The sequence below is a fragment of the Rhinatrema bivittatum genome, chromosome 13 (assembly GCF_901001135.1).
Source record: "Rhinatrema bivittatum chromosome 13, aRhiBiv1.1, whole genome shotgun sequence".
NCBI lineage: Eukaryota > Metazoa > Chordata > Amphibia > Gymnophiona > Rhinatrematidae > Rhinatrema > Rhinatrema bivittatum.
The window spans coordinates 51,432,047-51,444,271 of NC_042627.1; the positions used below are offsets into that span (position 1 = coordinate 51,432,047).

Sequence of the window (12,225 nt, forward strand, 5' to 3'; positions counted from 1 at the left end):
AACAAATTTTTAAAATAAATGCACTCCAGAACCTGATATCAACCATCGGATTGCAACTCTAATATAAACTAGTGGAGGAAAAAGACCTCAGAATACTGGCAAGTATCATCCATTTAAAGGGCTCGCTCTGTTCCAATCATTGGTCTAAAAAACCTCCAAACAACCTTTATTTCTGAAAACTCATTTGTGTCTGTATATTTAATGTCTTTTTTCTTTTTTTTATTTGTATGCATAGAAAATTATGTGCAGGACCACCAGCAGTTCGTGTAAAACTGTCAATTTTCTAAGCAAACTGAAGCAGTTCCCCGCGAACAAGCAATGATATTTAACTTGAACTTTGTAAAAGTGAATTTAGCTGAATCACTCATGCGTAGCTTGCTGCAATATTAATCTCAATTCCTCACATTTCCTGTGAATAAAATGCCGACATTGGCCAGCGTTTCGCCAACAGGCTTCATCAGGGCATTGCGGTCTCAGAGGAAAAATCAGAACATCATCTAAAAGAATTTTTCCAAAAATTAAAGAAATGTATTGTGAACATTAAAAGCCTTAACACTGCTGCAAGTCCTCCTCATACTCACTCTTAATAAATACCTCCAGCGGTTCCATCTTGTACTGGAGCACACGGCTCTCAACTCTTCTTTGAAGGACAAAAACGCCGGTGCATGAGCATTACATTTAAACCCTTCCCTCATTAAATCATGTCTATCTATGCGGTCAGTATGAACCTATGTTCCATTATTAGCTGTATATAAAAAAGTTTAAATACATTTTTTAAGAATGGCTTCTACCACTTTGCTCAGCACCAACCTCAGGCTCACCTGTCTATAGTTTCCCAGATCACCTCTGGAGCTTTGTTTGAAAATCGATGTTAAGTTGGTCACCCTTTACTCTTGTAAGGGATAATTAGTTTTACATGGTTGATCTTATATTAAATCTGTAAATATGATCCAAGTTCATGTAAAAGAGCAGAATGTCTACATCTTTCTTGTGGTGGATAATTTTTATTATAGCAGCATATAATATACAATGGTTTTATAATTCAGTAGATAGTGTTTAAGAGTTATGAAAGCACTTGTGTCTAGCCCAGAGTTAACTTGCACATCTCGAATACATTACCAAGTAACTTACTCACTTAAAGTAGTAAATTAGCCAGTTAATCTTATGCTGATTAGGAGTGCATGAAAACATCTCAAGGACAGTCTCAGGCTCCCTCACTCTCCACTGCAACCGAGTCATCCCTCTGGAGAACCAGGCAAGGCTCCTGTCTCTGGCACAGAGGCAGATAGCTGGATCTCCAGCAAATGATCCATTAATACCATGAGGCAGCGATGGACTCAGTTTAGAGAAGCCTCTGAAAGTTGTACAGGCAAAGGACAGGAGCGAAGATTGCCTTGGCTTACAAAGGCTTGGGCTAAGATGAGATCAGCAAGTACTCTCAAAGTTAATGGAGCTGAGTTGAGCTCAGTCTGAAGTCTTGTGTGAGGCTTTATGTCTTGAGAAAAGTCTTAGGTGTCAAATTCAAAATCCAAGTCCAAAGTCTTTTCTTCATTAGGACTTTATGCATATGTATAGGATCCAAAAGTGAATATTGTTTGGAGATTATCACAGTCCACTGACATAGGATTGGTGGGCTTCTGATATGACTTCTTCTTAGCTGGTACATTTGGAAGACATTTGGTGAACAATACTGGGCCTAATAACTGGATATAAAGTTTAAGGCCATAAGCTCAGCTAGTTTGCATCCAGACTGGCAGTACCAGTAAAATTGGAAGATGATGACAGATTGCTCGATATGGAGAACAATAGCAGCTTCTTCTCCTCAGTGAAGTTCACTAGCATTCACATTAAAACTACAGAAACCATCTTGACTTCCATCTTATGTTGCTTAGGCCTTTATTCAGTTTGGTTCAGTTGCACACTCCTGTTTAAGGTGACTGGTTTATTCCTACAGTCTTCTGGAACTATGGCTGTTTCAAATGGTAGATTACAGATTTCTAGTACTAAGTAATTTCATGTTTGCGTTCATTCAGAACTGTGGGGTGAATGCCATCCACTGCCAGTGATTTGTTACTCTTTAGTTTGTCAATATAATCTATTACATCTATTACTATCTCAAAGATTTGCTTTAGTTGCTGAAAATCATCACTTGTGTGGATATGTTTCCAACATCCTCCTCATGAAAAACTGAGGCAAAGAATTCATTCAGTTTTTCTGTTTCCTTATCCTTTGTGAGTACACCTTTTACTCCTCGGTCATTTAGTGGCTCAACTGACTTACTCCGTCTTTTTGCTTTGAATGTACTTGAAAATGGGAGATCCTCAAGGAGGATCCTCAAGCTTGAGAGGCATCTAAATCATTCCCTTTGAAAACTGACTCAGGTTGAGTACCTACATTTAGCAGCATATTGTCACTAGATTTAGGTACCTGAAAAGAACGTGGCTACAGGGATGAAATTGACGTGGGGATAAAAGTTAAATCTTAGTTTTGATTGTTATTATATCAGCTTCGGCAGAGTCTAGATAACAGATTTAGATTAGGAATAGAATAAACTGGGCAAGAATACCTGGTTATGTCTCTTGCACCTGAAGCCTATAAGGGGTAGGCCTCATGAAGAATAGTAAAGAGACTTTTCATATAAGACTTTCACAGTAAGCAATAAATGATTTTCAGTCAAACTGGGATCTTTGACAAGGACTAATATGTACAACAGTGGAAATAAGCCAGCACCTTACAAAGACTGCAAAGGCTTGGGTCAAAACTGGAGGTGAAAGACATTGAATTTCAGTTTTGTAGCAGACACATCTGCAATGTGGAAAACTTCAAGGGCTGGACTATCAAGGTATGACATATCAGTAAAGGCCTTGACACATGCCTAAAGTCATTCTGCCAATTGACATGGGGAAGTAATGTGTGATACATCATCCCCACCTCACATATCCAGTGATAGAAAGTTCATCAAAACCACACTGACAACCAACCAATTGCAGAGGAATGGACCAAATACTACTTATAAGCTACCAAAATAGCCAAGCCTATAGACTAAACCGCTATAAAAAGAGAGATTTGAGAGCAAGCTTTGGAAGTCCAGACCCAATGCCCCCAGCACCAAAGAGAAGACCAGACTAGAAGCTTCTCTGAGGGACTCGGAGGAAACTACCACTGGCTATGGTGCAGGAGTACAGTCCAGAAGGGTAAGATTTAGAGGGGGGTTAGACAGGTTTTCAGATATATATAGTTGTAAGTGTGAGACACACTAACCACTCTGATAAGCAATGTAAGCAATAGTAAATCAAGTTAAGCAATACTTAAGAGTCTTTGAGTCTATGCCAATGTGTTTGTTTACTGCCTGGTAGTAGGTGCACACTGCTTGTTGTCTTATTTTCAATGGGCTACCCACAGGGCACAACTTTATATACTTATTACACATTTATGTAAGTGCCCCAGCCTTCCTCCATTGTCATAACTGTCCCATAACGACATTTTCAGCAACTAACTTAGGGGGCCTATTTTCTAAAGTTCAGTATTTCTACCATGGAGGAAACCAGCAGGGGATTTACTAAACTGGTATCAAACACTGGTTTAAAGAATTTGGTGGTGCTTTTCCACACTTAAGTTTGGGCATTCCTATCCATAGCAATGTGCTTTGAAGATTCCTCCCTATCCTGGGGCTGCCAAGGATTAAAGAGAACTGCACAGACCCAGAAAAGCCCCCACCCCAGCAAAGTGTTTCCAAAAACTTCCTGAGGGCCTAGTGGGACTCGCCTTTCCCAAGTCCCCTCTGCTGCCCTTTTCATATTAGAGAGGAGTAAAGGCGTGCCTGGGGTCAGCTGGCACAATTTAGAAAAATGGTGCCAGAAAAGCAGGAGTGAATGGTGGTGACTTCTCTTGCCACTGGACTCCTGCTCAGGATCTGGTGTAAGTGATCATAAAGATCTGAGTGAAATGGGGGGAACTTCAGGCTGAAGATCCAGGAAGGTCTTCTCAAGCTGCAGATGGACTGGGGAAACTGGTAGACTAATTGGTAAAGCTTGATATTACCAGTATGCATGTTATAAAATCCCCTGACTTACACATGTAAAAGCCAACTTACAGGGGAGTAAAATCATCTAATTGATATTAGTAAAATGTACTCGCGTATGCTTTTAAAATTAAAATATAAATACGTGAGTATATCATTTGCACATGATCATTTTGCTAAATTGCAACTTATCCGGCTAAGTGCCTTTGTCACTACTTAGATAGACAAATTTGAACTTATCCAGATAAGTAGCAGCACTTATCCAGCCATATTCCGTTTTATTAGCTAAGTAGCAGCAGGCACTACGAAGCCAAATAAGTCTGAAAAGCGCCACTTCTCTAATTCTGGATAAGTCCGAATTTGCATGGCTCGTGGTTTTTCCAGGCACGAGCATTTATGTGCGCACATGTATTTTATAACCTGAGAAATATCGTTTCGGCACAAGTTATAAAATGCAGCAGCAACTTTGTGTACGCGCGTAAATGGGCGCACGCGAACGGTTTTGAAAGTTATCCTCCCTGGTTCCTACATTTGGCGAAGACTCTGACTACATTTAGGAATCTATTTGAGGAGATGGAAAATGTTTTGAGAAATGGCACCTCTGCCTTTTGCTTACGTTCTAGACAGTAACTATTCCAGAGGAATGTTTTCAATATGTCATGTTTGAGATTCATCATCTGCTGGTGTGTCTCTAATGTTTCAGCCTGCACTGTGCTAATTCTGTCCTCCATCTCTCAAATCTACTTAGTTTGCCCATGAAGTCATTTGAAGAAAGGATCAATTTTAGCTGCCTTCTGATCGAATTTAGAGTCCATAAAAGCTGTTAATTTGCCTGTTGTCATCTTTTGCATTGCGAGTACTTACTGTGTGTACTATCTTTTCTGTCTCTTCCACCTATGCTGTGGGATTACTTTCCCTGCTCTCATAATTTTTAAGATATTCATATCTGTTTTACCTAAACATATTAGTTATTTCGAAGCAATGAAACACTAAGGAGTGAATTTTCACATGAGTTATGTGTGTAAAAGTATCATATGGCGATTTTTAAGAGCCCATTTATGTGCGCAAAATCTTTTGAGAATTCAGTGAAATTTCAAAGGAGTTACACACATAAAAGTAGAAATTTTCAAAAACCATTTATGCATGTAAAGTCCATTTATGCATGTAAACACTGTTTTATGCACATAAATCAGTTTGAAAATTACCTTCTATGTTCTTGAGTGACTTAATCTACATTCTTACTAAAAAAAAAAAATGTATAATGGCAACTGTTAAATATTTCAGATCTGTTCATCTACAATATGTGAGAGTTAGTATCTATGTTAGCCCTGGGATTTTTTTTACAGGTTTTTTCAAACCAGTAAGAATTATCTGAAAGTGTTGTTGGATATGAGCATCAGAGACCACACAGGTCCCACCTACATGATCCAATCTCAGGATAATTCTTAGATTGGTCCTGCAGGAGGAACTACAAACTACTAATACATCAGAAATAGTTGAAATCTCCATTTACCAACCTCCATGATTGTTGTTATGTGATTGTCACTAACTGGTTGTTTTACTACATATAAGTATTAGATGTGGAGAGACCTATGTACTAATCTTCATGCACCAAATGCACACATCTAACATACTTTAAATGTGTGTGCTACCTAACTTCCAATGAATTACCATGTTGGCATGCCTCCAAAAAAAGGGTTCTACATTGTTGACATCTAAGTGCACTAAGACTTAATGTACTACCATATACTAAAATTATAATATCCATAAAAATGAGGTTTAGCATGTTGTTGCAAACAGAACTTCCTATATGCTAAAGTGATTTAAGGCAGGTGCTACGAAGTGCCTGCTTTTTGATGCTCTGAGTTTAACTTCAATTTTGGTGGTGAAATTAAGCTATCAGAGCAATAGTGCTTTTGCCAGCTGCAGTTCATAATTGACTGCATGATAGCATTACAGAAGGATTCCTTTCTTAGACAAATCTTTGTGGGCAGGAGAGTGTACAGGAAACAAAGGGTATGTGTGGGTGGTTGAATTTTTAAGGAGTGTTTAGGCAGAGGACAGAGAGAAAAAAATAGATGTGAAGGGTGACATAGAGGAAGTGAAGAAGGAAGGAAAGAGGAGAGGGATAGTCAGCCTCAAGGCAGCACATCTTTCATCATCCACAGGTACTGCTTGAAGTCACGGGCCATTTTGGCCCTATTTTAAAATATTAGGGATGTGAATCGTTTTAGGACGATTAAAATTATCGTCCGATAATTTTAATATCGTCTTAAACCGTTATGGAACACAATACAATAGAGATTCTAACGATTTATCGTTATAAATCGTTAGAATCGTGAGCCGGCACACTAAAACCCCCTAAAACCCACCCCCGACCCTTTAAATTAAATCCCCCACCCTCCCGAACCCCCCCCAAATGACTTAAATAACCTGCGGGTCCAGCGGCAGTCCGGAACGGCAGCGGTCCGGAACGGGCTCCTGCTCCTGAATCTTGTTGTCTTCAGCCGGCGCCATTTTCCAAAATGGCGCCGAAAAATGGCGGCGGCCATAGACGAACACGATTGGACGGCAGGAGGTCCTTCCGGACCCCCGCTGGACTTTTGGCAAGTCTCGTGGGGGTCAGGAGGCCCCCCACAAGCTGGCCAAAAGTTCCTGGAGGTCCAGCGGGGTCAGGGAGCGATTTCCCGCCGCAAATCGTTTTCGTACGGAAAATGGCGCCGGCAGGAGATCGACTGCAGGAGGTTGTTCAGCGAGGCGCCAGAACCCTCGCTGAACGACCTCCTGCAGTCGATCTCCTGCCGGCGCCATTTTCCGTACGAAAACGATTCGCGGCGGGAAATCGCTCCCTGACCCCCGCTGGACCTCCAGGAACTTTTGGCCAGCTTGTGGGGGGCCTCCTGACCCCCACGAGACTTGCCAAAAGTCCAGCGGGGGTCCGGAAGGACCTCCTGCCGTCCAATCGTGTTCGTCTATGGCCGCCGCCATTTTTCGGCGCCATTTTGGAAAATGGCGCCGGCTGAAGACAACAAGATTCAGGAGCAGGAGCCCGTTCCGGACCGCTGCCGTTCCGGACCGCCGCTGGACCCGCAGGTTATTTAAGTCATTTGGGGGGGGTTCGGGAGGGTGGGGGATTTAATTTAAAGGGTCGGGGGGGGGTTTTTTAGGGGGTTTTAATGTGCCGGTTTTGCGATTTTTTCACGATTTTTCACGATTTTTCACGATTTTTCACGATATTTTACCCCCCCAAACGGCAACAATACGATTCCCTCCCCCTCCCAGCCGAAATCGATCGTTAAGACGATCGAGGACACGATTCACATCCCTATAAAATATTGATCCTCATACAGCTAGGTCTTATGCCATACCTGATAGGGATATGCATTCATTTAAAACAAGCGATTCAAATATAACGAATGACTTGTTTGGTTTGGTTTGAAGTGACCAAACTGAAAGTTGAGTAATTCCAAAAATATCAGAACATTTTCAGATATTTTTGGTTTCACAGATAATGCAGTTAATAAATTTCACATACTATTTTCCAAAAGGTTGAATCCTCTGTCACACTCAGCTCATTTATCTAAGAATCCCTTCCATCTCAGAACATTGGTGAAAAGTTCACCAATTTTTTCCCATTTTTCCAGCTTGCCCAAACTAGTAACATTAAAATACAGTAAAGAACAAAATATAAAACTAAAATAGAATGCAATCAGAAAAAAAGAATATACCTTAAATCAAAACAATGAACATTACAGTAATTACATATTAGCTATCAGTAGTCTGTAGCAAATAATAGAAATATTAAAACATTCTTTCCTCCTAAGCAACATAATACACAATAAATTTAACATACCAAAAATACTATTAAACAAAACAAACCACAGTACCATAAACTTAGCATGACACACAATACAGGGGTAGCAAAGCAGCCTTCCTCAGCATAACATGCAAGAGGCAGCTTGAATGCTGTTGAGGAGGAAGTATGTCCAAAAACCAGGAAGAAGGATTTAACACATTTGTTAAGCCAATTGGGGGCCTATGTACTAAGAGTGTGCTAAGCTTAGTACATTTTTTTTCTTACATTACTATTATTATCATCATCATTTGTATACCACATACAAGATGCACACACTACACAGCTCTGTACAGAGTCACATAACAGAGAGCCTGTCACAACTGAGGGTCTAGATAGGGCTGGGGAACTCTCACAGGGGCAGCACAGGACTTCAAGGGAAGGCAGAAAGGATCTTCCACCTTGTCTAGCCACCTCCCCCGCAGGTTGAGCCCTTGGGTTCTGGCAGCCAGCAGGTTTTAGTCTGAAACTGGAACTTGGAGACAAGGGCTGGACACTGAGGTGCAGGGTAGGACTGGATACTGAGGCAGGGCAGGGCTGGATTACTAAGGCAGGGAAGGACTGGAGACAAGGATATTGGCCTTGGTAGGCATGACAAGACCAGACATTGACAGGACTAAAAAGGCAGACTAGAGCAGAACTTAGACAAGGCAAAAAAAGGGTAGGAACAGACAAGGTCAATACAGAAGTTTGAAGGCAGCAAGGCTAAAGGCCCGAAGTAGGCCACAGACTAGGGTCTAGGGTACTAGAAGGATTGGAGGACACAAGGCAAGGTAAGACCTAAATGGACCACAAGGTAAGGAGTAAGACACAGGAAGGCTCAGAGGCCACAGGACTAAGCAAAGCAAAGCTGGAAGGCCCATAGGTCTCAGAATAAGACAAGGTAGAACAGGGCTAAGCAGGGAGCTGAGTACACTCAATGATAAGGCATTAGGTATTGCAAGAGGCAGGGCTAAAAAAGGCCAAGCCCTGCTGAGTCATGAGCCCATGGAGACTATGGCTGGATCGAGAACAGGTGTAGCTCCATGGGGACCTCTGGTAGCAGGGAGGCAACATAGCAGGCTGGATCCTAACAGAGTTTCTACCCCTAGGAGTTTACAGTCTAACCAAGACAGATAGACAAGACACAGAGGCAAAAAAAGAGGATTAAAGACTAACTTTCAAAGATCTGTGCATGGTCCCATATATGTGCATTTATGGACATGCGATGATCTACTATAGTATTTTATAATCTGTGTGTATCTGGTCCTCACATATATATAAAATATGCATATATCCACCACCCAACATACATGCTTATGTTTCAATACATGGGAATAATTGCAATGCATTTAAAGTGCACAGTTTACCTATTTTATAAACATGCTTACATATATTTTGCACACACACAAAAAATAACTTGTTCATGTACACCTCCGATTTACATGTGGAAGAAGCATTTTAAAATATGTGTGCATATTTGAAATTACTGACACCTCCATCGGTTCACCCAGTCAGTCTTCAGTTTATCTCGACTCTCTTAGAACTTCATTCTGAACTCTCCCCAGTTCACCCAGACCTCCCACCCAAAAATAACACAGATCAGAAGAGTCTGATATGAATTGTGCTAGTTAATTAGCAGGTGTAAACTTGCACCCTTAGAATACCCCTAAACTGCCCCTTTTTGCACAGGTAGATGTGCACACAAAACCAAAAATATGTGCACACTTTTAATCTTTATAAAATAGCAAATTTCCATCCCTGTTAAATGTAACTTTGATTCTTCTGTTTATTACTTGTTTAAAAAAGTTTATTTTCTGTTACAGTCCCCCTGTTCGATGTAAACCGACCTGATATGATATTTTACCATGAAGGTCGGTATAGAAAAATACTAAATAAATAAATAAATAAATGTATGCAAATACAAATTACTTGCACACATAACTCCACTGAAAATTAAGGCCCCGGGTTTCAAAAACATTTACTCATTTAAAACTGGGTTTAAGCCCACTTTACCCATGTAAGTGGGCTTTTGAAAATTACTACAGTATGTGCCATTGAATTGTTAATCGATCTTAACCGCATTAAGTGCACTTAATGCGAGTAAATGGCTTTTATGTGTACATGCGGAACTCCTTTGAAATTCACCTGTTTCTCATTAGAGTTAAAACAGTAAGGTCATGATAGGGAAGAATTAAACCAAGTAGCTTTTCTGTAAATTAAGTGATGAAGGGGCAGTTTTTATTGAGTGATACTGCAAGGAATTAGGCATTTTAATAGCCTACATAAGGAGAATTAGCCTATTGGAATAGGTGGGAAATAGAAATTAGCATGTCAGGCCTTAATTCTTTAACAAAAATGTAACATTTCAGAAAAATCTTGCAGGGAGCACTGGACACTTCTTTTAAATGCTCTCTTAGTGCCAGGGGAGAAACCAGTGAAAGGGAGACAACAAATTCATATAGAGAACTTAACATTTCACGCTTTAATCCTTTAACAGAAACAAACTTTTCTTAGTACACGTGCGCTATGCATAGGGACTTTTGTTTTTCAGTTTAGTTTTCCCTGGGAATTTCAATGTTATAACAAAATATATCAGTGGAAAGATGAATTTGTTAGAACAAGGAGGAGAAAAATCATTGGAAAAGTTATTTTTTCACTGATTTATTTTTTTATTGTTAAATACGCACAACATTTTTTATCACACTCTTCTTAGCGCACTGTTTGTACATAGGCACGGTACTAGGCCAATGCTGGCGCTAGTGGAAGCATCTTCCATATAATTATTTTAAAATAATTTACGTATTACTGACTGCTAATAATAATACTGGGTACAGTGATATGGACAGACCAAAATAAAGCATGAGCTACCAGGACATTCATCAGAAAACCAATCTCAAGGCACAAAGATCTTTATTCAGTTTGAAAACTAACGTTTAAAATGTAATTGCTGGTTTCAGGTTTTGCTCACTATGAAGACCACAGTTCAGGCCGTGGTACTATGGTCGGAACAAGCACCCTCCCACAGCATCACCGCTATAATGATCACAGATGATCAGCAAACCATTGTCACGGGGAGTCAAGAGGGACAGATATGTCTATGGAATCTTTCAGGAGAATTAAAGGTGCGTTGCCGTTTTTAATATAAAAACCAAGCTGTGAATAACTAAGCATTTTGTTTTACATGGCTTGACATACTACATATAGCATTGTTACAGTGTGACCTGTCCCTGTTTATGCATTCCTGGAAAGAAATACGACGAGTGAGGTAATCAAATTTGCAGATGATACAAAATTATTCAGAATAGTTAAATCACAAGCAGATTGTGATAAATTGCAAGAAGACCTTGTGAGACTGGAAAATTGGGCATCCAAATGGCAGATGAAATTTAATGTGGATAAGTGCAAGGTGATGCCTATAGGGAAAAATAACCCATGCTATAGTTAAACAATGTTAGGTTCCATATTAGGTGCTACCACCCAAGAAAGAGATCTAGGCGTCATAGTGGATAACACATTGAAATCGTCGGTTCACTGTGCTGCAGTAGTCAAAAAAGCAAACAGAATGTTGGGAATTATTAGAAAGGGAATGGTGAATAAAACAGAAAATGTCATAATGCCTCTGTATCGCTCCATGGTGAGACTGCACCTTGAATACTGTGTACAATTCTGGTCGCCGAATCTCAAAAAAGATATAATTGTGATGGAGAAGGTACAGAGAAGGGCTACCAAAATGATAAGGGGAATGGAACTGCTCCCCTATGAGGAAAGATTAAAGAGGTTAGGACATTTCAGCTTGGAGAAGAGACGGCTGAGGGGGGGATATGATAGAGGTGTTTAAAATCATGAGAGGTCTAGAACGGGTAGATGTGAATCGGTTATTTACTCTTTTGGATAATAGAAAGACTAGAGGGCACTCCATGAAGTTAGCATGTGGTACATTTAAAACTAATCGGAGAAAGTTCTTTTTCACTCAACGCACAATTAAACTCTGGAATTTGTTGCCAGAGGATGTGGTTAGTGCAGTTAGTATAGCTGTGTTTAAAAAAGGATTGGATAAGTTCTTGGAGGAGAAGTCCATTACCTGCTATTAATTAAGTTGACTTAGAAAATAGCCACTGCTATTACTAGCAACAGTAACATGGAATAGACTTAGTTTTTGGGTACTTGCCAGGTTCTTATGGCCTGGATTGGCCACTGTTGGAAACAGGATGCTGGGCTGGATGGACCCTTGGTCTGACCCAGTATGGCATGTTCTTATGTTCTTATGTTCTATAGTAAATTCCCTGGGCACCAAGGCCTTGATTCTGCAAAATATGGAAGCGTTCACAAATACCATGCCAATGAGTCAATCTATGCAGGAAAGAACCAA

General features: G+C 40.3%; 1 protein-coding gene across 1 annotated transcript in view; it reads left to right on the forward strand.

The window, feature by feature from the left end:
- WDR72 (WD repeat domain 72) overlaps positions 1 to 12,225 on the forward strand; it is a 340,497-nt gene that overhangs the window by 31,002 nt on the left and 297,270 nt on the right. Inside the window, exon 2 of the mRNA XM_029574500.1 lies at positions 10,814 to 10,978. Within this exon, the coding sequence (XP_029430360.1) occupies positions 10,826 to 10,978 (153 nt within the window). The 5' untranslated portion in view covers positions 10,814 to 10,825. The remainder of the gene's footprint in view (positions 1 to 10,813; positions 10,979 to 12,225) is intronic.